The 27,655-nt window shown below is 44.1% G+C and overlaps 1 protein-coding gene across 13 annotated transcripts in view; it reads left to right on the forward strand.

Annotated features, from left to right (window-relative positions):
- plekha7b (pleckstrin homology domain containing, family A member 7b) overlaps window positions 1-27,655 on the forward strand; it is a 713,202-nt gene that overhangs the window by 526,738 nt on the left and 158,809 nt on the right. For all 13 annotated transcript variants that reach the window (XM_072466383.1, XM_072466384.1, XM_072466385.1 and 10 more), the window contains 2 exons: window positions 6,590-6,765; window positions 17,643-18,119. In XM_072466383.1, the coding sequence (XP_072322484.1) occupies window positions 6,590-6,765; window positions 17,643-18,119 (653 nt within the window). The remainder of the gene's footprint in view (window positions 1-6,589; window positions 6,766-17,642; window positions 18,120-27,655) is intronic.

A 27,655-nucleotide genomic window follows, 5' to 3' on the forward strand; every position in this document is an offset into this window, starting at 1 on the left:
GTTCGTGGTAAACTTTTTAGGTGAGATCGGTAGCGGCGCCGTCACCAGCGCCTCTAAACTCGTCCCTTTACAGGACTTTCTCTCCAGTCTTTCCCACGCCGCTCCCTCACCCTCCATCATCCATTTACGTATCATTGCCACATTGGCGGCCCAATAGTAATCGCCCAAGTTCGGTAGTGCCAATCCTCCTCTGTCCCTACTACGCTGAAGGAACCCCCTCCTTACTCTCAGAACCCTCCCTGCCCACACGAAGCTCGCGATGCTTCTGTCTATTTTATTAAAAAAGGTCTTGGTAATTAGTATAGGGAGACATTGAAATACAAATAAGAACCTCGGGAGGACCATCATCTTAAGATCCCTATCTTTTTTAAGCAGCAGGGAAATCGATGCCTGCTCCAAAGTTTGTGGTAACACCCCCTTCCCTATCGCCTCCTCAAACATCCCCACCATCAGGGGTGCCAGCTTATCCTTGAATTTTTTATAATATTCCACCGGAAACCCATCCCTGCCACCTTCCCCGACTGCATCCTCCCAATCGCATCTTTTATCTCCTGCTCCACTATCGCTCCTTCTAATGTAACCCTGTCCCCCTCCCCTAACCTCGGGTACTCCAGCCTATCTAGAAATACCTGTGTTTCCCGGTCTCCCCCAGGTAGCTCTGACCTGTACAACCTCTCATGGAATTCCTCAAAGACCTAGTTAATCAGATCCGGAACCACCACCAACTTGCCTGCCCTGTCCCGCACCTGAATAATTACCCTTGCCGCCGCCTCCCTCCGAAGCTGATCCGCTAACATATGCCCCGCCTTCCCTCCATGCTCGTAAACTGCACCCGTTGCTCGCCTCAATTGGCGCACCGCCTTCCCGGTAGATAAGCCTGTCAAAACTTGCCTGCAGTCCCTTCCTCTTTTCGTACTTCGCTGGGTCCCCATCTTCTGCATAACTCCTATCTACCTCCAGCATCTCATCTATTACCCTCTGCCGTTCCAACCTATCCTCTTTGCCTGCACTTATTTGTTTACAGCACTTTGCGTTTAAAATAAAATGGACGGTCTACTTAAAAAGAACCATAATAGGACTAAAAGTATAAAGGTAACCAAATTCATTGCTCTGCATCCCAAAATATTGAAGGATCTCAGGGAAGAGAATTTGAGCTGATAATTTTCTGTAAAAACTCTTTGGGAATGGAAAGTTTGATTTACAAAAGAGAGAGCATGTGGAACTGGAAATGGCTTTGGGATATGGTTTGAAAATTAGTTGAAAGATAGGAGACAGAGGGCGCGATTTAATGGAAATCAAACAGAGTCCCATTTTGGGTGTGTTTAGCGGGATGTAGTATGTAGATAGGCCAACGAGAGGCGAGGCCGTATTGGATTTGGTACTGGGTAATGAACCAGGACACGTGTCAGATTTGGAGGTAGGTGAGCACTTTGGTGATAGTGACCACAATTCGATTACGTTTACTTTAGTGATGGAAAGGGATAGGTATATACCGCCGGGCAAGAGTTATATCTGGGGGAAAGGCAATTATGATGCGATGAGGCAAGACTTAGGATGCATCAGATGGAGAGGAAAACTGCAGGGGATGGGCACAATGGAAATGTGGAGCTTGTTCAAGGAACAGCTACTGCATGTCCTTGATAAGTATGTACCTGTCAGGCAGGGAGGAAGTGGTCGAGCAAGGGAATCGTGGTTTATTAAGGCAGTCGAAACACTTGTCAAGAGGAAGAAGGAGGCTTATGTAAAGGTGAGACATGAAGGTTCAGTAAGGGCGCTCGAGAATTACAAGTTAGCTAGGAAGGACCTAAAGAGAGAGCTAAGAAGAGCCAGGAGGGAACATGAGAAGTCTTTGGCAGGTAGGATCAAGGATAACCCTAAAGCTTTCTATATATATGTCAGGAATAAAAGAATGACTAGGGTAAGAGTAGGGCCAGTCAAGGACAGTAGTGGGAAGTTGTGCTTGGAGTCTGAGGAGATAGGAGAGGTGCTAAATGAATATTTTTCGTCAGTATTCACACAGGAAAAAGACAATGTTGTCGAGGAGAATACTGAGATTCAGGCTAGTAGACTAGAAGGGCTTGAGGTTCATAAGGAGGAGGTGTTAACAATTCTGGAAAGGGTGAAAATAGATAAGTCCCCTGGGCCGGATGGGATTTATCCTAGGATTCTCTGGGAAGCTAGGGAGGAGATTGCTGAGCCTTTGGCTTTGATCTTTAAGTCATCTTTGTCAACAGGAATAGTGCCAGAAGACTGGAGGACAGCAAATGTTGTCCCCTTGTTCAAGAAGGGGAGTAGAGACAACCCCGGTAACTACAGACCAGTGAGCCTTACTTCTGTTGTGGGCAAAATCTTGGAAAGGTTTATAAGAGATAGGGTGTATAATCATCTGGAAAGGAATAATTTGATTAGACATAGTCAACTCGGTTTCGTGAAGGGTAGGTCGTGCCTCACAAACCTTATTGAGTTCTTTGAGAAGGTGAGCAAACAGGTGGATGCGGGTAAAGCAGTTGATGTGGTGTATATGGATTTCAGTAAAGCGTTTGATAATGTTCCCTACGGTAGGCTACTGCAGAAAATTTGGAAGCATGGGATTCAGGGAGATTTAGCAGTTTGGATCAGAAATTGGCTAGCTGGAAGAAGACAAAGGGTGGTGGTTGATGGGAAGTGTTCAGACTGGAGTCCAGTTACTAGTGGTGTACCACAAGGATCTGTTTTGGGGCCACTGCTGTTTGTCATTTTTATAAATGACCTGGAGTAGGGCGTGGAAGGATGGGTGAGTAAATTTGCAGATGACACTAAAGTCGGTGGAGTTGTGGACAGTGCGGAAGGATGTTACAAGTTACAAAGGGACATAGATAAGCTGCAGCGCTGGGCTGAGAGGTGGCAAATGGAGTTTGATGCAGAAAAGTGTGAGGTGATTCATTTTGGAAGGAATAACAGGAAGACAGAGTACTGGGCTAATGGTAAGATTCTTGGCAGTGTGGATGAGCAGAGAGATCTCGGTGTCCATGTACATAGATCCCTGAAAGTTGCCACCCAGGTTGAGAGGGTTGTTAAGAAGGCGTATGGTGTGTTAGCTTTTATTGGTAGAGGGATTGAGTTTCGTAGCCATGAGGTCATGTTGCAGCTGTACAAAACTCTGGTGCGGCCGCATTTGGAGTATTGCGTGCAATTCTGGTCGCCGCATTATAGGAAGGATGTGGAAGCATTGGAAAGGGTGCAGAGGAGATTTACCAGAATGGTGCCTGGTATGGAGGGAAGATCTTATGAGGAAAGGCTGAGGGACTTGAGGCTGTTTTCATTAGAGCGAAGAAGGTTAAGAGGTGACTTAATTGAGGCATACAAGATGATCAGAGGATTGGATAGGGTGGACAGTGAGAGCCTTTTTCCTCGGATGGTGATGTCTAGCACGAGGGGACATAGCTTTAAATTGAGGGGAGATAGATATAAGACAGATGTCAGAGGTAGGTTCTTTACTCAGAGAGTAGTAAGGGTGTGGAATGCCCTGCCTGCAACAGTAGTGGACTCGCCAACACTAAGGGTATTCAAATGGTCATTGGATAGACATATGGATGGTAAGGGAATAGTGTAGATGGGCTTTAGAGTGGTTTCACAGGTCGGCGCAACATCGAAGGCCGAAGGGCCTGTACTGCGCTGTAATGTTCTATGTTTCCTAGCGCTTGCAGCGCCAAGAAGAACCCTACTATTAACACTGGACTCTGCTTCTTTTCTGGGCCTCAGCGAGGAACACCATGCCCAGCGCCCGACCACCCAGGGGCCTCTGATCGCCTGGGAGAACCCCCAAGTGCCATTATACCTGGAAACCAGGGCTAAAACGCATCCCGGCAGGGTGTTTGAGGCTGGGCCCTTCAATCCTGCACCCTGGGTAATCCTGCTGTAGACATATTCAATATATTGTATAGATTGGGGCTGGAAGTTGCAAAGGAATGTGGACAAATTAAGTGATAGGACAAAACTGTGGCACAATGTGGGAAAGTGTGAAATAATCCAGATTGTATTCAAGAGAGCCAAACTAGAATATTTTCAGAAACAAAAAGAGAAAATACTGGATAATCTGAGCAGGTCTGACGGCATCTGTGCAGAGAAAAAGGAGCCAAAGTTTCGAGTCTGGATGACTTTGTAAGCGCTGTCAGGACTGCTGAGATTGTCCAGTATTTTCTCTTTTTGTACCAGATCCCAGCATCTGCAGTAATTTGCTTTTAATGGAATATTTTCAGATTTATCTGAGACTAGGAACAATGGAGGAGCAAAGAGATTTTAGATGTCCACGTACATAAATGGTAATCAAAAAGTTTGTTATCTCAACAGAGTTGGAACACAAAAGGGAGGAAGTTGTGCTTCAATTACATAGAAACCTGACCAGACCTTGCCTGGAATATTCCATTTTGTTCTGGGCAACATACCTTTGGAAGAATATATTGATCGCACAGTGGTTAGTACTGTTGCTTTACAGCACCAGGGTCCCAGGTTCGATTCCCGGCTTGGGTCAACGTCTGTGCGGAGTTTTCATGTTCTCCCTGTGTCTGCGTGTGTTTCCTCCGAGCGCTCCGGTTTCCTCCCACAAGTCCCGAAAGACGTTTTGTTAGGTGAATTGGACATTCTGAATTCTCCCTCGGTGTACCCAAACAGCCGCCGGAATGTGGCGACTGGGGGATTTTCACAGTAACTTCATAGCAGTGTTAATGTAAGCCTACTTGTGACAATAATGAAGATTATTATTATCTTAGCACTTTGCAGATTTATCAAAATTATACTGGGCACAAAACTTTGTGTATGCGTTAAACAAACTTGAATTTAGAAGGTTGAGAAATGATCTATTTCAAGGTCTTTAAAAACAATAAATTGATGCAGTGTATTACATACAACAGAGCTATTTTCTCTGTTAACGGAATGCAGAAGTACAGATCTGACTGAGATTGACAGATTTGTATTAGGTACATGTATGAAAAATATGGGTCCAAGGCAGGTAAATTGAGTTGAGGTGCAGATCATCCTGGTGCATGGGTTCAAAGAATTGGCACAGTACTGAATATGGCTGCTCTCATTGATGCTGTCTCATCGACAAGGAGATCCAACTTCTGGTCAGCTGAAGCAAAATACAAGAAATCTGAAATAAAAGCAGAAAGAGATGACCTTTCACAAACACGAACATCTGCCTGACCTCAGTATCTCCAACATTCTGTTTTTATTTCAGCCTCTGACATTGTTCATATGCTCTAATCAGTTGAGGCATTTCTGAGTTGGCAATTTATAGGGATCAAATACTTCAATTCTGCTCTTTAGGTGCCAAACTGTAATTACTGCAACTGTAAAATTATTCCATTTTGAAATTTTTGCTTCTTGCTCGGGTTAGTTGAAAGCATTTGACACTGAAAATTGATCTAAAATGATTTACCTTTCACATTACAAAATTGCTCTCTGTATCCGAGCAAGTACTTAGTTTGCACATAGAACAATATTGATTGGCTCATATTACATTAGATTTCTTTCCTTGGGCTGTTTGGCAAACAGTTCTATGTTGATTAATGCTGGAAGAAATTGTACATTTTCCCTGTCTGCAGTGAAACTTCAAATGAATTTAAGATCATTCCTACAAATGCATAATACAGGCTGCAGTGTAAACAAATTTGCTTTATCCATAGATTTTCAGGTACTGACTTTAAGTCTGTAACTCTGGTAACCTTTGCTCCAGCATATAATTGTAGGTTTCAGGAACATTTAACAGACTGTATTATATCTAAAGGGAACCACACAATTTTCTCACAGCAATGAAATTATACCAACACAGACAAGTTTGTGATTTGAAGTGTAAAACCAAAATAGATAGTCGTTGCACAAGTACAATCAACCTGTGGTGAGCTTTGACAAAGGGTCATCTGGACTTGAAACATTAGCTCTTTTCTCTCCCGACAGATGCTGCCAGACCTGCTGAGATTTTCCAGCATTTTCTCTTTTGGTATATGACATGTGCATTGGAGAACAGTGATGCATGTTATCAGTGACATGCTAAATATTCTTTTGCTTACTTTATGGTTGGATTTGATTCCTTTTCTTGTTTTTAATGTTGTATTTCCTTCAATGTGGCTCATTTTTAGAATGCTGCTTTTATTAAATTGTGTTAGGAAATCTAAAGTATTCAGCATTATGTGGGAGATTTCATTTGGCTACCATGTTTAATAAATGTCGGGTAAGCTTGGAGTGAAAGATTGATATTATTGCAACATGCTATGGAGATGGTGTAGATACAAGAAGAATAGATTCCACTGTGATAGGTTCTCCAGATTTACCCCACCCCGAGCAATCAATCCAGTCAAACAGATGTATGTTATGCCCCTTTTGCTGCTGGGGGGACCAAATGATTTTCACCAATGCTAACCTGAGAGGTGCAAAAACATTCCAATTGCCAGCATTGCTATCTATTTTTCTCCCTCCCCTCGGCCCTTCCCAAATTAGCATAAAACTGCAGATGAAGAAAATAAATCCTGTGTCAGCACTCTTCCATTGTTGAAATGTAGCTTTGTGTTTTGATACATGTGTAAATTATTTTTTTTTTTCTATTCCCTTACAGGCTACCCATACAGGCATGAGGACGTATATTTATAGTAAGAATTCTATTCTTGGCTCGCAAGGAGACCACACAGGCATGAGAACGTATTATTTCAGTGCAGATACACAAGAGGATATGAACGGCTGGATCAGGGCTATGAACCAAGCTGCACTTATGCAAGCATACACTTTGAAGAGGTCATTGTGAATTGTTATTCAATTCTTAACCAATTATTAATTTGTATATATTAACAATATAAATATCGGCTGGAATTTTCCAGCAGTTCTCGCCAGCGGGATCTTCTGGTCCCATCAATGGCAAACCCCTGCCTTGGGTTCCCGGCGGTGGGGGCTGCACAAAACGGGAAACCCCGTTGACAATGGCGGGACCAGAAGATCCCACTGCCGGCCTATGGTGGGCCACATTCCTCCACGGTGGTACAGTGGGTGGGTGGTGGTGGGGGGGTGGGGTGGGGATCCCACTGTAAAAATACATTTTCCAAAGAGCAATAGAGTAAACAAGGGTAATGCAGTTGATGTAATTTATTTAGATTTTTAAAAATTATACAATATAATAGGCTAATAAATAATGTTACAGAATATGGGGTTGGGATAAGTGGCAAAATGGGTAGCCAGCTAGCTTCAAGATAGAAAACTGAGAAGGGGATTGAGGATTCCGTGTAGCAGAAACTGCAAAGTGGTGTTCCACAATGATCAATGCTGGGGCCACTCATGTTTGCCCTCATTGTCCTTGATCTTCTTTAGCGGCACCCTCCTCTCCAAGTTGGACTACTGAGGCTCTAAATCTGCCAGCCCTCTGATTCAGCCGGCAGCATCGAGCCCATTAGGAGGCAGCCTTCAGGAAGATTGCGACGCTGGTCTCGCTTCCAGCAAGTCAGGACATGGGACCCCTATTTGGTCATGACATCAGGCCCCATGGTAAAGTGCAGTCCAAAGACTCAAATGGAGATAGGTTAAATGAGTGGGCAAGAAGGTGACAGATGGAGTATTATGTGGAGAATTTTGAGCTTATTCGCTTTGGTGGGCAGAGAAGAAAAACGGTAATTTTTAAAATGTTGGGAACTATTAAATGTTTGTGTTCAGACTGATTTGGGTGGCCTTGTACAAAAAGGCATGTAGGTACAAGTATTTAGGTAGGCAAGTATATTTTGGCTTTTATTCCAGGGAGATTGGAATACAAAAGTAAGCAAGTTTTGTTGCAATCGTACAAAGTTTTGGCGAGACCACACCTGGAGTACTGTGTACAATTTTGGGCTTTGTACCTAAGGGAAGAAATACTTGCCTTGGAGGGGTACAACAAAGTTTCACCAGGGATTCCTGAGTTGAGAATGCTGTTCTATGAGGGGAAATTGAGTAGAATGGCCCTATACTTTGTTACAATCCCAGTTGCTGTTCCAATGGATGGGAAGAGGGTCAGTGCAGACTCAATGGACCGATTGTATGCACTGCAGGAATTCCATGGATCTATGGAATCTAAGATAGGTTTTACCCTGCCAGGCACCGAAACATTAAATAAACCTTTTTAAAACTGTACTTTCTCAAGTTCTAATGTTTATCAATACAAATATAAAATCATACAATCATAAAATTTACAGTGCAGAATGAGGCCATTCGGTCCATCGAATCTTGGAAAGAGCATCCCATTTAAGCCCACACTTCCAACCTATCTCCGTTACCTAGTACCCCCACCTAGCCTTTTTTGGACACTAAGGGCAATTCAACATGGCTAATCCACCTAACCTGCACATCTTTGGACTGTGGGAGTAAACCGGAGGACTCGGAGGAAACCCACGCAAACACAGGGAGAATGTGCAGACTCTGCACTGACAGTGACCTAAGCCGGGAATCGAACCTGGAACCCCGGAGCTGTGAAGCAACTGTGCTAACCACTGTGCTAACATGCTGCCCACAAATATAAATCACTTAAAACTACCTTTATTGTCCTAACAACTGTCAGAGGAATGCAAGGTGCTCTCACTGAAACATTCAAGGTTCTGAAGAGATTTGCCAGGGTAATTGCTGGGAGAATGGTTGGCCATTTTGGATTGAGTTGAGGAAAACATTCCTTCACTCGGATGGTTTAAATATTTGGCATTCTCTAGCCCAGAAGTGTGTGGCACCTCGGTGTTTGAGCGTGTGCAAGGCTGAAGTCGATAGACTTTTGCACTCTGGAGTTGAGGGATGTGGGGATAACACAGAGAAAGTAGAGTTGAAGTCAAGGATCGTGATTTTATTAAAAGGTCTCGGGCTCAAAGAGGCATATGGCTGACTCCTGCTCCTACGCATATTGATCCATAATTTCACAATCTAATCAGAAATTTTGGCAAAATGTCACAAGATGAGAAAATGAATGCAAAGCGATGAGAATGCTCTTCTTCATTGATGCTAAAATATCTTGAGCGACAATGAAAAGTACTTTGTCCTGTATTTAACCCATGCTTTTCCAGACCTGGCAGTACTGGGTGCCCAAACTGAAGTTAAGTTGCCTCCAATTAATCTCTTACTTAAATTGGAGCACAGCTTGTTGCTCTGTTTGTATTGCATCCTAATTATAGGAAATAAATTTTCCCCCAAAATTCTGCAAATCAATAAGCTTTCCCTGCAACAAGAAATGGAAAGAAGTTGGGAAGCATGTCCCGAGTGAAAAATAAGCATGTCAGCATTGAGTCTACAGCTTCAAGGTATATCAATGCACAGTCTACAGATCTAATGCATTATAAATATAGGGTGCTCACTTGGTAGCATAGAGTAAAAGCTTTATACTGGGAATTGGATTTTGAGGAGTCCATGTCTAATTTATATGCCAAATGCCACTGGCTTGCAATGGATTTGAATTGAGAACAATGAATGGGAAAGGAATTGATGGTTCTTTTGTCATCCTTCAGGTGTATTTCCTCAGACTGTGCTTAAGATGTAGAGTTAGTTTTTTTTTGGAATCAAATTTGAGGCTGAAAATATGCATTAATATTTTTTTAAGTTATAGAAATAAGAATGGAAGCAAAATGAACTTGGGGAAATTAGTTCTGTCACAATGATTTATAAGTATGATGTGAATGTCACTGTGAAATTGTTAGGTGAAATGTGCTGGGCGTACCACTTGCATGATAAATTGATGCTAGTTTTTAGGGCACAAAATATAACGACTGCTGAAAATTCAATTTAAAAATGTGGCACTGTCTTCTGTTATGAATTATTGTGTTCTGCCGAGATGTTTGACTTGTTTTAAATGCAGATGGAGTTTTAAGCAACACTTGTCCATGTGCTATTTTCAGAAGATTGATACGCTTTCAAAATAATTTGACAGGAAATTTATATTCGGATCAAGTGTGCAACTTCACTTCATGAGATTTTCCCTTTAATTGTATTTTGCTCGAGGCTGCATCTTCCACATTTATAATTACATCAGTAAAACATAGTTCAATTTAATGCTTTTTAATTAAGAGCAAATGTAATGGAGAGTTATAAATATTTTCCTGAAAGATAGCTGATGAGATGCGTGATTGTATGTGTGTAAAGCCTAAAACTTAGGCTGGCGGGGGTGGGGTGGGTGTGTGGCATTAGTAGTATTGTCACTGGACTTGTATTCCGGTGTAATGTTCTGAGGACAGGGATTCAAATCCCAGATGGTGGAATTTGAATTGAATTAATATCTGGAACTAACAGTCCAATGATCATGAAATCATTAACGACTGTCAGAAAAGCCTATCTTTAGGGAAAGAAATGTGACTCCGGATCCACAACAATGTGTTTGGCTCTTAAGTGCCAAAAATCTAAAGATGAGGTGTCAACCAAATGAAGTAACTCACACACTGACTTGTATGCCAAAGAACATAAGCAACAAGTGATGGACAGAGCTAAGTGGTTCCACAACCAACGTAAAATCTGCATTCCTGCCACATCCAGTCGTGAATGGTGGTGGACAATTAAGCAACTCACTGGAGGAGGCGCCACAAACACCCCATCCTCAATGATTGAGGAGTCCAGCACATCGCTACAAAAGATAAGGCATTTAGCCACAAGTACCAAGTGAATTATTCATTCCGATGACCTCCTGAAATCCCCAGTATCACAAATACCTGCCTTCCACCAGTTCGATTCACTCCACGTGATATCAAGAAACGACTGAAGACACTGGTTTCTGTAAAGGCCAGGACAATATTCCAGCAATACTACTGAACCCAGAACAACCCGCGCCCCTAGGCACACTGTTCCAATATAGCTACTGGCTTCTACTTGGTACTGGCTTCTACTTGGTAATGTAAAAAATTGCCCAGGGATGTCCTGTACGCAAAAAGGACAACAAATCCAACCCTGCCAATTACCGTCCTATCAGTCAACTGTTGATCATCAGTAAAGTGACAACTTGTGACAAAAATAAAGTTATTATTATCAAATGGCACTCGCTTAGTAATAACATGCTCACTAACATTCAATTTGGGTTCCGCCAGGGTCACTCAGCACCTGACCTCTTTATAGCCGTGGTCCTAACATGAACAAAAGAGTGGAGCTTGAGAGGTGAGAGTGACTGTTCTTCACAAAAGGCAGCATTTGATTGAGTGTGGCATCAGGGAGCCTGAGAAAAACTTGTGTCAATGGGAATTAAGGAAAATCTTCCATTGCTGGAGTCCTAGCTTAACACAAAGGAAGATGGTCACGGTTGCTGGAGATCATGCACCTCAGTTACAGAAGAGGAGTTCAACACAGGAGTGTCCTAGGCCCAACCATCTTCAGCTGCTTCATCAATGACCTTCCTTCCATCGTAAGGTCCGAACTGGGGATTTTCACTGAAGACTGCACAATGTTCAGTGCCATTCACGATTCCTCATGTCCGAATGCAGCAACACCTGGGCAATATCCAGGCTTGGTCTGATCAGTAGAAGTAATATTTGTGCCACTCAAGTACCAGGCAATGGCCATTTCCAACAAGAGAGAATGTAACAATTGCACCTTAACCTTAATTAGCATTACCATTGCAGAGTCCCCCTGGTTCAACATTCTGGTGGTTACCATTGGCCAGAAACTAAACTAGACCGGCCGAATAAATATTGTGACTACGAGAGCAGGACAGAGGCTCTGAATCCTGCAGTGAATAGCCCATTGCCTGCCCACCATCTACAAGACGCAGTTCAGGAGTTTGATGGAATACTCTCCACTTGCCTGGATGACTACAGCTCCAACAACACTCGAGAAGCTCGACGCCATCCAGGACGAAATAACCCACATAATTGTCATCCAATCCACAAACAGTCACTCCCTCCACCACCAAGGCAGTGACAGCAATGTGTGCCATATACAAGATTCACTGAATAAACTCATCAAGGCTCCTTAGACGGCACCTTCCAAACCCACAATTGCTAATAATAATGCATATCAGCTGAAGACTGGATTAGAATTGACTGTGATGCCTCAGCAAATGAAATCTCTACTTGGTTTCAGGGATAATACTTGTAGAATGGTCACTTTGGGGGGGATTATAGAACTACAACCATTGTCTCCAGAATTATACCTTGATAATCATATTACTGGAGAGAATTCTTCCATCTATTTAGAGAAGAGAATACATTTAGAACAGGCTGTAAAGAATATTGGATTAGAAAATGAAACCCTAAACATTGTGAATTTAATTTATTAATCCTGATTAAAAGATCACGCACGGAATATATATTTATCTTTAATATCAAGTTGGGAGAGTTATTCACTGTGAACACAGCCCTGTCTGCAACATTCAATTTAATCTTTTTGTTACTGACACTGCTGCATAATTGCACCCCAGACCACTTCCCATTCCCCCTCCCCACCCTGCCACGATCCCCACGTCTCTTTCCCCTCTCACCACGTCTCTTTCCCCTCTCACCAAGTCTCGTTCCCCCACCACCACGTCTCTTTGCCCCCATAGGCATGAATCTTTCGCCCCCAACCGCGTCTCTTTCCCCCCCAACCGCGTCTCTTTCCCCCCCAACCGCGTCTCGTTCGCCCCCCAACCGCATCTCGTTCGCCCCCCAACCGCATCTCGTTCGCCCCCCAACCGCGTTTCTTTCCCCCTCCCCCAACCGCATCTCTTTCCCCCCCCAACCACGTTTCTTCGTCCCCCAGCCGCATTTCTTTCACTCCAGCAACCGCGTCTCTTCTTACCCCCCCCCCCCCCCCCTGCATCGTCCCCCACCTCCACCGCATTTTGAATCCAAACTCAAGAACAGGTACCGAAACACCCCATCAAAAAAATGTCGCTTGCAACATGCAAGTCCTATCTTGCAGAGAGCGATCTCAAGCAACCTTGCAGCCCAGACTGGAACACCCTGATCTCACTGCTGATTCCACTCCCGAAGAACTCTGGGAACACATCCAGTCTGCAGTTCTGGATGTTTCCAGTGAGCACCAAGAAAAACAGGGACTGATTAGATGAAGATGACAAGGAAATTGAAGAGGATTTGAGTTCAGAAGTAGAGATGACTTCCTGCAGTTATACAGGGTCTTGGTGACACTACACCTGGAATATTGTGTGCAGTTTTGGTCTCCCTACCGAAGAAGGAATACATTTACCATAGAGTTGAGTGCAGCGAAGGCTCACTATTCTGACACTGGGATTGGCAGGGCTGTCCCATAGGAGAGATTGGTTTGATTGGACTTGCATTTGGACGGCACGGTAGCAAAGTGGTTAACACTGTTGCTTCTCAGTGCCAGGGTCCCAGGTTCGATTCCCAGTTTGGGTCCCTGTCTGTGCGGAGTCTGCACGTTCTCCCTGTGACTCTGTGGGTTTCCTCCGGGTGCTCCGGTTTCCTCCCACAAGTACCGAAAAACGTGCTGGTTATGTGAATTGGACATTCTGCATTCTCACTCGGTGTACCCAAACAGGCGCCGGAGTGTGGTGACTAGTGGGTTTTCACAGTAACTTCATTGCAGAGTTAATGTAAGCCTACTTGTGACAATAATAACGATTATTATTAGATTATTATTCATTGGAAGTTAGAAGGATTAGAGGAGGTCTTAATGAAAGGTATAAATTCTAACAGGGCTGGACAGATGCAGGGGAGGATGTTTTCCCTGGTGGGGAGTCTAGAACAAGGTGACACAGTCTCAGGATACGGGGTAGACCATTTAAGACTGAGATGAGGGAACATTTCTTCACTTGAAGGGTAGTGAACCTGTGGAATTCTCTGCCACAGAAGGCATGGCGGCCAAGTCACAATGTATTCAAGAAAGAGATCGACCATTTTTAGATTTTAATGGCATCAAAGGGGTATGAGGAGGAAGCAAGAATATGATGTTGAGATCAAAGATCAGCCATGATATTTAATGGCGGAGCAGGCCCAAAGGGCTGAATGGCCTGCTCGGAGTTTGTTTCTGCTCCTATTTTGTTTCTATCTGCTTATCAGGCTCACCTGGCCCAACTGGCTAGCCAAGAGAAAAAGTCAGCTTATCATCCAGTGTGCAGCAGACCTCAAATGTAAACTCAAGAACATCCAAAATGACTGGTGGGTTAAACTTGTGGAAAACATGTCGAATGGACGCTGATACTGGCAACATAGGCTTCTAAAAAGCACTAAGATCTGTATATGGACCATCATATCAAACCCAAAACCCCCGAAGAGCACCAGTGGCAGGACACTACACACGACAACGAAACAGTACGGAATGCTGGTCCCAGCACTTTGAGACAGCACTTGGCCCTGAAGATCAAGTGCTTGATGCTGCCATCATCTGCATCCATTAACAGCTGGTTGAAAAGAGCTGGATAAGAGTCCAACCCTGGAGGAAACTGTGACCACCATCAACCAGATGAAAAGCAACAAAGCTCCCACAATGATGGAATTCCACTTGAAACATGGTGGTCTTGTCCTACAGTTCCACAAGTTATTCATGTCCTGCTGGGAACAGGGCACGATTCCAGCGGACCATTGTGATGTCGTTAATATCACCTTGTACATAAACAAGATGGAGAATAGTAAGACTTCTCCAACTATCATGAGATTACCCTCATTCCGATTGCCGGGGAGATCCTGGCTTGACAACTTCTGAACAGGCTAGCATTGCTGAAGAAAGTCTCACAGCGAACCATTGTAGCTACAGAGCTAACACAAGCATGGTATCGCACTTGGACAGATATAAGAAAAGTGTCAGGACCAAAACTGACCTTTGTAGACCTTAATGAGGCATCCAGTGCTTGAGCAGGGAAGGCCTCTGCAAAGTCCTTGAAAAACTTGAATGCCCATCAAAGTTCCCACTTATGATGAAGCAGTTTGACAAATCAGTACAGACAAGCCAAGCACAACAGAGACGCCTTGAGTCCCTTCTATATTTCCAAAGGTGCAAGGTGCTGCCCCAACCTCATTCATTATCTTCAGCAGCAGGATACGGTAGACATGAGTAGGGAGTTTACGTACGCTTCCAGACTGATGGAGGTTTTTTCAACCTCTAGTGTATTCAGGCTCATCTAAAGGTTCAAGAAAATCTCAGCCATGAACTTCTTTTCACTGATGACTAAGCACTCTAGGCCCACAGCCAATCAGACCTGCAGCATATAGCAACACGTTTCTCCAAGGCAACACAGATCTTTGGGCTAAAAATCAGTTTAAAGAAAACTGAAGTCCTGCATCAACCTGCACCCCAAGAAGATTATAGGTGACCAAGCATTGCCATCGAGAGAACCCAGCTAATTCTAACAACATTTTACCTACTTACGTTGATTGCACCATGGACAAGGAAGTGGACAATAAATTTTAAAAAGCAAACTGCATTCGACAGATTCTACAAATGAGTGTGGAGCAACAAAAGCCTCAGAGCATAAAACAAGTAAAGCTGTGATCATTAACACCCCTTCTGTATTGTACTGAGTCATGGGCCCCCTGCTGCAGTCATTTATGCCTTCTAGAATGCTTCCATCAGGCTGCCTCCATAGCATCGTCGAATTCACAGGTAGGACCGCATGGCAAACACTGAGGTTGCGAACCTGTGGCCATGCAGCGCCGGAAAAGCAGCTCGCCATGGCACAGTGTGGCCGCTGAAAGCCTTGAGACCCCGCTCCCAGGATGTAGCCGGCTCATAACGCCTAGCGAGATACAATGCAATCTTGCAAGATGTTGCGATGTGAATGGGCGGTATCACTTTATGGCAAATCTGCATATTAGAGCGAGGCAGTAAGTCACACTCTAATGTGCAGTTTCCCGAGGTACCTGAACCTTTGGGATTCAACGCTTCCGCCTCGGAGACCTCGGGCGAGCGCCGTTCAGCACTCGCCCCCGCAAATCGGGACTAGACATGGGGACGGCACTTGTGGGGCCCTCCCAAGGGATTGGAGGCCCTCAGCTGCATGCTCTTTGGGCTGGTGTGCTGGCACCCTGGCAGTGCCACTTGGGTGCCAGCCTGTCACTGCCAAAGTGCCCAGGTAGCACTGCCAGCTGGCATGGGACTGCCAGGTTGACACTGCCAAGGTGCCAAGCTGGCATTTTTTACACGCGCTGGGGTTTCCCGGCTTGGGTGTTGCGGCGGGGTGGTGGCCCTCCCATATTGCGTCCAGAGGGGAGGGAGGTGAGGGATTGTTTCAGGGGCCCCTGAGACCGGGACGTATCTGTATCCTCGTTATAACTAACATCTCCAACATCGAAGCCATTCTTCTGTGAAGTCAGTTGCGTTGGACTGGTAATGCCCTGATGGATGACAGTTGGCTTGCCCAAGATCTTTGGCTGACCACTGACAAACAGAAGAGAGGGGCTCTGCGCAAATGTTTCTAGGACTCCCTGTCGAAATTCCTCCCTGTGTGCTTCATTGGGAAATGCAGGCACTCAATCGTGATGCCTGGAGATGTGACATCAGGGAGCTCCTGACAACTTTGAGATCAAGCTAAAAAACAGCATGGATGAGAAGTGATGGTCGAATAGCCTTGAGTAGTGACTGCACCCGCTGTGGGAGAAATTGTCGATCATGGTTAGGCCTGACTATCAGCAGGACTGCAATTGTTTTTTCTTTACTCTTTCATGGAGTCCAGGTGTCACTGACCAGCAAGTCAGCCCTATTTGCCCTTTCGCAGATAAGAATTCATGACATTATTGGGAATCTGGAGTCAGATGTAGGCCAGATCAGCAGATTTCCTTCCCTAAAAGACATTAATGAACCAGGTGGGTTTTTACAACAATCGAATAATGTCATGAGACTTAATTCCAGATTTTTATTGAATTCCAATTTCACCATCTGCCATGGTGGGATTTGAACCCAGGTCCCAAGAGAAGTACCCTGGGTCTCTTCGTTACTAGTCCAGTGACAATGCCACGGCTGTGGTCAGCCTCCACCCCTTCGAATTTGAGCACAAACTTTCCTAGAGTCTTTATCTGTGAAGAAATGCCAAGAGAGACACACACGTATAATAGCTTGTTTTGCCTCCTCCACCAGCCCCCCCCCCCCCCCACCCCAACCCTGTCTTCCTGCCTAAACAATCTGTGTTACTGAGGGTTTTGTAGTTCTACCAGTATTGTTTCAGCACAGACCAGAATACATATAGCTCCTATTTTACATCATTCCACACCACACCACGTAGTACATCGACTTGCTGAGCATCACTCTCACCAGATAACAAATGTGACACCTACTAGGTAAATATTTCTATGCCTATCATCTGTTTGAGATTATACCTCTGGTAGAATTTATAGCTTTACAATAACGTGCAATTAGAGTAGAGTAAAAAAATACAATTTCATGCATAACATAAAATCGTTAGCTAATTACGGCATTTGGGGCAGAATTTTGTTATCTTTGAAATTTAGAGCCGCCTCCGCCCCCAAAAAACACACGACGGGTGGTCGGTAAATCCCACGCAGAGTCTTTGACTATTTTTAAGGCAGAGCTAGATTGATGAGCAAAGGAGCGAAAGGTTATCAAGGTCACCAGGAATGTACGGTTGAGGTTACAATCAGATGAGCCATGATCTAATTGAATGGTGGAGCAGGTTCAAAAGGATTTGTGGCCTATTCCTGCTCTTAATTCATATGTAATTTTGTTAGCTTTCAAGCTTTGTGCATTTGTTTTGCATACGTCAATTGAAAATATTTTCTTTTAACTATTAGAGAACCAGAAAAGGCAGAAAGGCCACGCCTTATTCAGAACAACCACATCAACTCGTACAAGGGCTTCACTAAGGCAGACGTGCTTCAGAGCAGAGAGAATGCTGGTAAATTGGATGGAAAGTTTGGGTTTGAAAAACATGAAGAAATGAAGAAGGAGTGGAATGATGGAGAGAGATATGGTTTCCAAAAGGATCCTGTAGAGATGGTGGCCAGAAAAGGGAATAAGAGCACGGTGCAAGCAAGTTCTATGGAGAGCAACATGTTTACAGTCTATCGTCCTTCATCCCATCCACATCCCACACAACGCAACGGCACAATTCCGCCTGCCACAAATGCTACTCTTGTGGACCAGAATGGTGCCAATGTTTATCAGAGGGGGTTTGTGCCCCGAGCTGGAACAGAGAAAAATGTCCAGCGGAAAAGTTCCATGGTGCAAGTGCAACACTGGGTGAAATCACACACAGGAGACAGCAAAAGGTCAGAATGCATTTTTATTAATTAATCGTCTACATTCATTACTTGAACACCAAACCACGACAGAAATTAAAAACTGTTCCAAGCTGGTTAATTGCATGGTTCTCAAGAGTTTCTGCTTAATGACCATTTTTGTATTCTTCAGCTTTAAAGGTATTATTGTCACACAAAAAAATCCACATTGGGAATGTTTACAGTTAAGCCTACTGTAGTTTTCTGCAAAGTATTCAGAACTGATGGAAACACTGCCGACGATTGCATTTTTTTGGAATTGCTCTACTGTTGCTGCTTTAATATTGGAAGGACTGGTTTGGTATTTTTCACAGAAAAATGGATTGAATCACAGAAAATGATCCCAAAAGTAACATAAAATTCCCATATGACTGAATAAGTCATGGTCAACTGGGTTCTGATGATAAATAGCAACCCAGTTATGTATGATGGAAAACCCACTGGTTTTCTGTTTTCAACAGTGACAGATTTGCAGAATGTGATTCCCGAAAACACATGCCAAAATCCCAAGTCATAAAATGGAATTTGAGTTACTTGGCTGGAGTTAACCAGTGATCCTCTGTGATGTGAAAAATGACTCTGGCTGGAAATCTCAAGGGGGTTACAGTACAGGTAGAGGTCAGGAGTGTCACTTATATAGAGAAGAATGAGGAACTGCGGCTCATAATTGATATGAGATTATTACCTTTGACTTATTGAAGATTGGTTTGTAGTGCCAGCAGCCTAATTAAATGGATTCAAATATCTTGTACTGCAGGGACACCGGGTAGAAATTGCTGGTTTCACTGGTTGCTGACATACCGACAAGTATGCTACTGGTGGAAAACCCCGTCAGCAAATTTGCCTTGATTATATTTGCTTTTTGTGGGCTGTGTACCTGCATGTTTTGTAAAAGTGGTATCTATGCACTTCACAGGACCTTAGAATCTTACAGCATGGAAGGAGGCCATTTGGCCCCTTGTGTCTGTGCTGGCTCTTTCAAACGAGCCACACCTTAGTTTCTCTCCCCTGCGTTGTCCCCATAGCCTATCAGAGTGCTATTGATTGTAAGCACAACCAGTTGAATGTCGAGACACACCGTGGGCGGTTAAAGATAGATCTGATGAGGTGCTAAAAATTCAGTAGATTTTGTTGAGGTAAGTGGTGCTGTGCTAACTAGAGGACGTAAATTTAAGATGATAAGCAAAAGAGTAGAGAGAGGGGCTAGAATTACGTTTTTAAAAAACTCAACACATTTTCAGGCCTCACCAGAAGCCTTGCTGGAAGTAAAATCCACAATAGCCTTAAATGGGAAGTAGATAACATGAAAATAAAAAAATATGATCAGGAATTCCATCCGAAGCAGAAGTTCAACTGTTCTTAACTTCCACAACACGTCACCCCCAACTTCTCACAAAACTGCTCTCTCTTCATGTCTGCTCCCCAGTCTTCCTTCCTGCCTGACTGATGCAGCCAAATTCACTTGGGTCAGATTGCAGCTGAAGCATCAAGAGTCACATGGAAATGTTGAGTGGGATAGATAGAATCTGGGACCAATACCAGGGTGGGAAGGATGAAATTTGTGGGTTGGGGATGTGGTGGTTGGGGAAGGTCCAGAGAGAGAATGCCAACATGAGCTAGGATGGTAAGGCGAGAGAATCGATAAAGAAAAATGCCTTCATAAGTTGAGGAAGGAGAGTGCAGCACGAAATTCAGAAAAACATTTGTGAGTAATGAACTTGAGGCAAAGTGTCAGCAGAAACTGGGGGCAGGATAGATGAGTGCATCATGAACATGATTGCTGCTGGACTCTTCATTATTTGAGTATGTCCAAGCTATGGGTCCTGTCATGGCTGCCCGACTATTTGTGGGAACTACTAGCAGATGCAACGCCTTTGACATTCCTCTGGACATATTGGATGTTGCCAAATGATCCTCAAAGCATGCTGAAACAGATTTCAGTGCTTGCCTCCACATGGGCTTGTCGAGTACACTGTTTTCCCAAGAGAGGTGGGCTGTAGTGGACAAGTTTGTAAGGCTTCTTTTGGGGCATTCTTGTACAAGGCCATCAGACATAGGAGCAGAATTAGGCCACTCAGCCGTCTGCTCCGCCATTCAATCGTGACTGATATTTTTCTCATCCCCATTCTCCTGCCTTCTCCCCATAACCTCTGATCCCCTTATTAATCAAGAACCTATCTATCTCTGTCTTCTGCGCTGACCAGCTTGATTGTTAACTTAATGCAGGTGGTGCAGTTGTCAGCATGTATCGTGGGGAGGCAAGTTAGGAGAGTGAATGTAGCAAAGTTATATGTGTATAACTTGCTGTAACAAACAATGAGCCTACCCCACCTCATTGCCTTTCAAATAGGTTTTTCTATCTCCAACTGTGGGCTATTCTTTGCTAAGAGACCATTTTACAGAAATATTAGTTGGAATATTATATTACTTCGAATCAATGTGATATGAAAATGGCAAATGGCTTTGTGAAATAATGATTGAATGGGTGTTATTTTATAAGCAATAAATGACAATAAGATTGATTCACAGTCATTTATTAAGTCTAATATAGTTACCTCTGATATATATTATCTCCACATATGATCCGCAGTTCCTGCAAAATAATTTCAGGTAACTGTGTTCTACATTCCCCCAGTGCAGCTATTGCCTCAGTTGGGTGCTTTTAATAATTCTCTTGCCAGTCGTATCATTTTATTTCCATTTGGCAATATTAAGAAAAGTCTACCCATAAAAATTTGCTTTGCCATGAGAGGTTTTAGCTGTTCCTTCCTTTATTTAACTGTAATGGCTAGTTATGTGTATAACACTATTAATAATGTCAATGCCCTTGGAACATCTTTGCACTCCAGTATTCCAAAACAAATGAGTTCATTAAATAATTTCATTTCCATAACTATTTAGCTTTAAATATAAATTGTGCAGCATTTTAGTCTCAAGTTGTTTGAAGCACTCAGAAATTCTACTGTTCCTGAGCTTAATTTTGTGAAGTAAAACAATCTGTCCTTAAGCTTTGCATGAGTTAAACGTATCTCTTATGTCGGGACCATTTGCCTTTGTGTTGAATGGAGAATTACTTTGCAGGCCAAGGAAACTGCCTTGCATTCCCCCCCCCCCCCCCCTCCCCCCCGAGTTCTTTATAGGGAAGTAATTGGCCTCTGCCTAATAGTTTTCCTGAGGGTTCAACAAAGAATAAACCTTCAGACGATTGACTTCAGCCCCAAAGTGCACTTAAAAATATTCTGCGCTTTTAAGGTGTCGATTTGTAGCCATCTTAGAACCTGAGAAGTAATGAGGCTTATTTTGGCGTACTGGCCTCTGACAGTGCTAATGACTGCTTCAGATTTGAAATTCTTATCTTTTACTGGGTGCCTAAATTTTAGAATGGCCTTACAGAAGTCTGGGTAGAACCATTAAGCAGTCTGGGGCTGGTTTAGCACACTGGGCTAAATCGCTGGCTTTTAAAGCAGACCAAGGCAGGCCAGCAGCACGGTTCAATTCCCGTACCAGCCTCCCCGAACAGGCGCCGGAATGTGGCGACTAGGGGCTTTTCACAGTAACTTCATTTGAAGCCTACTTGTGACAATAAGCGATTTTCATTTCATTTCATTTCGGTCATGCTTTATCACTCCCATTCTGTGCTGTGGACAAACCATTTGTCAGATTATAAGACAAGCCAAAGATGCTCTTATCTAAAAAGAGGAAAGAGCTTTATTTAATGTTAAAATGTATTTTCTCATTATTTTCACCAGTGGAAAACATGATGGGACAGTATATTCTGGGCTCAGCGGAGGTCAATATCCAAGAAGTTTGTGAATACATTTTCTGAAAGTGGGATTTGGTTCCACATTATTTTCCATGCTATTCATTCTCCTTTTAAAAGTTTAGACCAAAGATTTCAGGTTTTTCACTCATTTCTATTTTCCTATTTTTTTGGAGAGTGAAGAAGATAATGGGCGCGATTTAAGCGAGGATACGTGCAGGCCGATTAGATTGCAGGAGAGGCCCAAAACGGGAAGCACACTGGGCGCCCGGCAGTTTGCGATCTAAGTGGCCTGCTCTCCATGACTGGATCCAGATCCCATCTAGATGCGGCACAAAACCAATTTAAGACCATTAAGGGCAATCTCCATCTCATTAACAAGATGGAAGTCCGATTTAACAGCATGCCGTGGTCTTAACGGCTAGCCAGAGAGAGGTCACACGGGCGCCGATTAGTACTGGCCCACACAAAAGTGGATCAGGAATCACGGCACCTGGGGGGGGGTTCCCAGGCCATTTGAGACCTCTGCTTGGTCAGGGACAGGGCAGGGTGGCATCCTGAATCTCCCTATGGCACCTGGGCACCTTGGCATTGCCAGGCTGACACAGTGACACTGCCATCGTGGCACTGCCAAGATGCCGGGAAGGCACTGCCAGGCTACCAGGCACTAGGGTGGCAGTGCCATGCTGCCAGGGTGGCACTACCAAGAGCTGTGGCCTGAGGGGGGGCTACGCCATGAAAGGAGGGATGAGGAGATATATGACGGGTAGGGGGGGGGTGGTTGTGATAAACGGGTATGAAGGAACCTCTGGAAGGTTTGGTGGTGGGGGGTGGTGAACGAGGGGGCAGGAGGGTCCTGAAAGGAGACGTGGGAAGGCCTGTAAAGGGAGGCCCCTCAGCGACCCTGTTGAGGGGAGTCCTCACTTGGTGGGGAGAGAGGTTTGGGGTAATGCCCATGTGTGTGTGGGGTAACATTGCCCCTGGGTGGTGAGTGTGGGGACCCTCAGGCTCACTCAGCGATCCAGGCCCCTTTCAAAATTGTGGCCCGATCTCCGAGGAACCGGTTTGGCTAGCGAGTTCAGTTCCTCAGTGATGAGAAACTCCTCAGGGTCCACTAAAGTGACTAAGTGCGGTTACATAGCGGCGGGGAACCTGCCGACAGAGCTGGGGAGAAACTCCCAGCCAAACCCGCCTGGAATGACACTTCAAAACATTTCCGTTAGATCGAGCCCTATATGGGAGTTTGATTGATGGCAACCATGAAGTTGCGTGAACCACTGCACACAACTGGATAGCCTTCATTATTTTTTTTATTCATTTATCCAGCTTTTATTCCCCATCCCTTATCACCACTGATGGTGGACCTTCTTGAACCCATGTAGTCTCTGTGGTTAAGGTACTCGTGCAGTGCTGTTGGGTAGGAATTTTGCTCCAGTGCAGATGAAAGAGCGGCAAATTATTTCTAATTTAGAGTGGTGCTTGAATTGAGTAAAATGTGGAGATTGTGGGGTTTCCATATGTTTTTTGCCCTTGTCCTTCAGGTCACCGGTTTGGGGGGGTGCTGTTGAAGAAGCTTGGGTGAGTTGCTGCAGTGCATTTTGTGGATGGTAAACACTGCGGTCCTGATGGAGTGAGTGGAGGAAAGGGAAAACAGTAATATTACTACTTTGGAAGTAATTGTTTCAGTAAAATTGAAAATAAATTAAAAGTTTAGGAGGCTTTTAAAAAAAATTTCTGCCAAATGGAAAGTGACCAAATTCTTTGCTGTGTGTTAGATTTGGAAAGCTCCAATTCTTTTGTAAGTCGACTGCAGGACAGCATAATCTAACCATGCTGACTGAACTTGCACTGACTCTGAAGTCAAGTGAAAGTGTGTTTGATGAATAGTCATGTTGAAGTTTGCTAAACATCACAAACCATATTTAAGGATGGTGAATGCGGTACTGATCAAGTGGACTGCTTTGTCTTTCTTGTGTTGAGCTGTTTGAGTGTTGTTGGAGCTGCATATATTCATGAAAGTGGAGAGTATTCCATCACACTCCTGACTTACAGAAGGCTTGAGAGATTCAAGAGATGGGTCACTTGCTCCAGAAAACCCAGTCTCGTTGTTCTGGCCACAGTATTTACAGTTTGGTCCAGTTAAGTTTCCGATCACTGGTGACCCCCAGAACGTTGATGACAGGCTGTCGAGAGAGGTTGTTAGACTATTAATTGTTGCAGAATTCTGCTCCCTTTTCATCAACTCCATCCCTCTACCTGGCAACTGTCTTTGCTCACCACCTTGGTGCATATTTCCATGCTCGTAACATTCCATTCTTCTGCTGTTCTGTTTAAAAACTTCATCCAGGCCTTTTTTTTAACCTTCATACTTGACTAGTCTAAAGCTTTCCTGGTCTACCTCCACATTTTATCCTTCCTAAATCTGAGACCATCCGAAACTCCGCTGCCAATGTTCTAATGTGCACCAAATTCCATTTTACCCATCACCTCTGTGCAACATTTCCATTTTAAAATTCTTAGCCTTGTTTTCAAATTCCTCTATGGCCAAGCCCCTCCCTATCTCTATCTCCTCCAGTTTTCCCAGATAGCTGCACTCCTCTAATACCAGCCTCTTGAATACGCCTGATATTAAACGCTCCACTATTACATAGTTTACATAGAACAGTGCAGAAGGAGGCCATTCGGCCCATCGAGTCTGCACCGACCAACTTAAGCCCTCACTTCCACCCTACCCCATAACCAATAACCCCTCCTAACCTTTTTGATCACTAAGGGCAATTTATCAAGACCAATCCACCTAACCTGCACATCTTTGGACTGTGGGAGGAAACCTGAGCACCCGGAGGAAACCCACGCAGACACGGGGAGAACGTGCAGACTCCGCACAGACAGTGACCCAGTGGGGAATCGAACCTGGGACCCTGACGCTGTGAAGCCACAGTGCTATCCACTTGTGTTACCGTGTTGCCCAATAGCTGCCCACTATTGGTAGTGCCAAGGCCCTTAGCTCTGGAATACACTTATTACACCTCTTCAACAGCCCACCTTGCTTTCTTACTTGAAGGCATTTCATAAAACCTACCCCTTTGACAAAACTTTTAATCATCTACCATAATATCGTATTTTATTTTGTAATGCCCCTGTGAAGAGCCTTGGGGGACATATTATTATGTTGAAGGTGCTACATCAGTACAAGTTGTTGTTGGAGGTTGTCCTTAGTGTGAAGATCAAGACTTCCACTTCCACAAGGATTGTGCAGTGCATACCTACCAGTACAATCATGTACCTGTGACAGATAGATTGCGGAGGACAAGGTGAAGTAGGTATTTCACCCGAGTTTCTTCTTTCATTGGCTTCTGCAAGCCCAGTCTGGCTGATATTTCCTTCAGGGCTCTCTGTTGCTTTGGCCAGTAGCAGCCTGATTGAGCCACTCTTGGTGATGGATAAGGAAATGCCCTACCGCCAGTGCAACTTTGCACAAGACTCCACTCCATTTACATGCAAGTTGCCTGTGTCTATCAAAACAGCTCAATGTAAATAACACTCACTTCTTAGCCAGGACTCCTGGAATCTTCATTTGAAGGCAAATCACCGTGCTGTAATTATGTAACATGAAAAAGAAACTATAAAAATGATTGCTTGAAAATTTATGTTAGGCTGTGAAATCTCAATGCCTGACACCAGTGCACTGATCCTGAACAGCAACAGAGTGTGAATACAGATAGGGTACTGCAATCAGCAAGATCATTACTGAATGCTGTGAAATTTAAGTTGCCAAAGCCCCAGAGGACCATAGGCTGTTTTCCCCTTTTCAGAGAGAGCTGACTGGTCGTGATTTAACCTGAGGGTCACCACACCTCGGGTGAGAGGCAAAGTTGAGAAGGCCGGTACGGGAACTGAACCCACACTGTTGTCGTCACTCCGCATCATGAACCAGCCGGCCAGCCAACTGAGCTAACCGGGCCCCCCAAAGCTGAATATTAATACTGTGGGTTGAATGAACGAGTTTGACTCAGTGATGAGCAGATTCCTGACCCGACATTGGTCTCCCTGCTATGTCCAGATCTATTTACATAAAATTGCACCCACTATTTCAAATGCTTGGGCAAATTAGGGGTCACCTTTAATTCAATGTAACGTAGTCTGCAAGATCATCATAACAGGCTGTTCATAATTTCTCAACCCAAAGAGACCAGCTTATGAGAAAGGAGGTACAGCTAAAATTCAAATATGATAAAGTGAAGCCAGAATATCTTCCATTCTTGGAAGCAGAATGGGCGATGTGCCAGGTACTTGTCCTTTAAAAGCTGCAGCTGTGCACTATTTTCTACCTACGTAATTCCCACAAACAAGTCCAACTCAAACTGGAAACTTGTTCTGAATAGCTAATGAGGCTAACCGTGGGAAATTCCAAAAGTCAGCCAAATGTAATTTTAGTGCTCATTCCACTTGCTGCTCTGGTGTCCCATTGCTTTAGTGCTGTGGCCACAAATAGTGATTCTCAATGTGATTCTCTGTCTTATCCTTAAGAAAGGGTCAATCTCAAACATTCATCAACCTGCAACGTCATCGGGAGGAATGAGGTGTTGCAGTGGTCCTAGTGTCCACAACACTGTACTTCAGTAGGAGGCAACAATTTGAGCTGGAGGGAACAATTAACAAATAATGTATTTTAAAGAATAATGTTTCTGGGTTGATACACTGATTGGGAGAAAGACTCACATTTCTTGTCATTTGTCTCTGAAATGTGCAAGTGCTTCACTGACATTAATATATTCTGAAGTGCTTTAATTGTTATGATGTAGATATGCACAGCAGTTATTTGTCTTGGACACAAGATTTCACATCCACCACTGAGACTGAATGGGCAGTTAATGTATTTCCAATGATTTTCAGGGAGAACTGTTGATCAGGTTACTGGAAGAACTCACTGCACTTCAGATTGTAAGTTCTCTGCACTTCACGAGACCTCTGGAAAAGGCAGGTAGAACTTGGTGTCGTGCATAATCTACAGGGTATGAGACCTTTGACAGTGCAACACTGCTCCAGTGCTGTGCTGGAATATCATCCGAGATCATGTGTTCTTATCCTGGAGTGGGGCTTAATGGAGTCCTAGTTAATTGTGTGGAATTCGTAGGCGCGAATATCAGATCGTTAGTTCTGGATGTTTTGTCTCTGTGGGTGTCGTGTAGTGTCCAAAGTAGTGTCTGCTGGGTGAGTTACATAGAGACCACATTGGTGAGGACATGAGGATGCATGCAGGGAACTGCTGCCAGAAGTGCACAGGAGAAGGAAGATCATTCTGTGCAATGCTGATTTCATACGATGCATGTCATTTTGGAGCTCACCCTCTGTCAGTCCTCTCTCTTAACTGTGTGTAGCTAAACATCCATTCAGCGTCAGGAAATAACCCCCACCAACCATTTAAGGGCTCATCAACTACTTGCAGTTTATTTCTTGGTTGATTCTTCTGGCCATTGCTTTGATTTAGCAATGGCTTGTGCTTAAGGTTCTAAAGCATGCTGAGAGTGAAGTAACAGGTGCTAAAATGTTTTTGCTGGCTGTAAGGCTTCTACGCAAACCAGTTTATCCCAGAAGAACAAAATACTGCAAATGCTGGAAATCTGAAATAAAATCAGGAAAAAATGGATAATCTCTGGTCTGGCAGTTTCTATGGAGAGAGAAAGAGTTCACGTTTCGCATCCATATGACCCTTCTACAGAACCCCCAGTCATGTGTGCACGTGCATGACTTGAAAAATGAACAG

Source organism: Scyliorhinus torazame, chromosome 10 (assembly GCF_047496885.1).
Source record: "Scyliorhinus torazame isolate Kashiwa2021f chromosome 10, sScyTor2.1, whole genome shotgun sequence".
Taxonomy (NCBI): domain Eukaryota; kingdom Metazoa; phylum Chordata; class Chondrichthyes; order Carcharhiniformes; family Scyliorhinidae; genus Scyliorhinus; species Scyliorhinus torazame.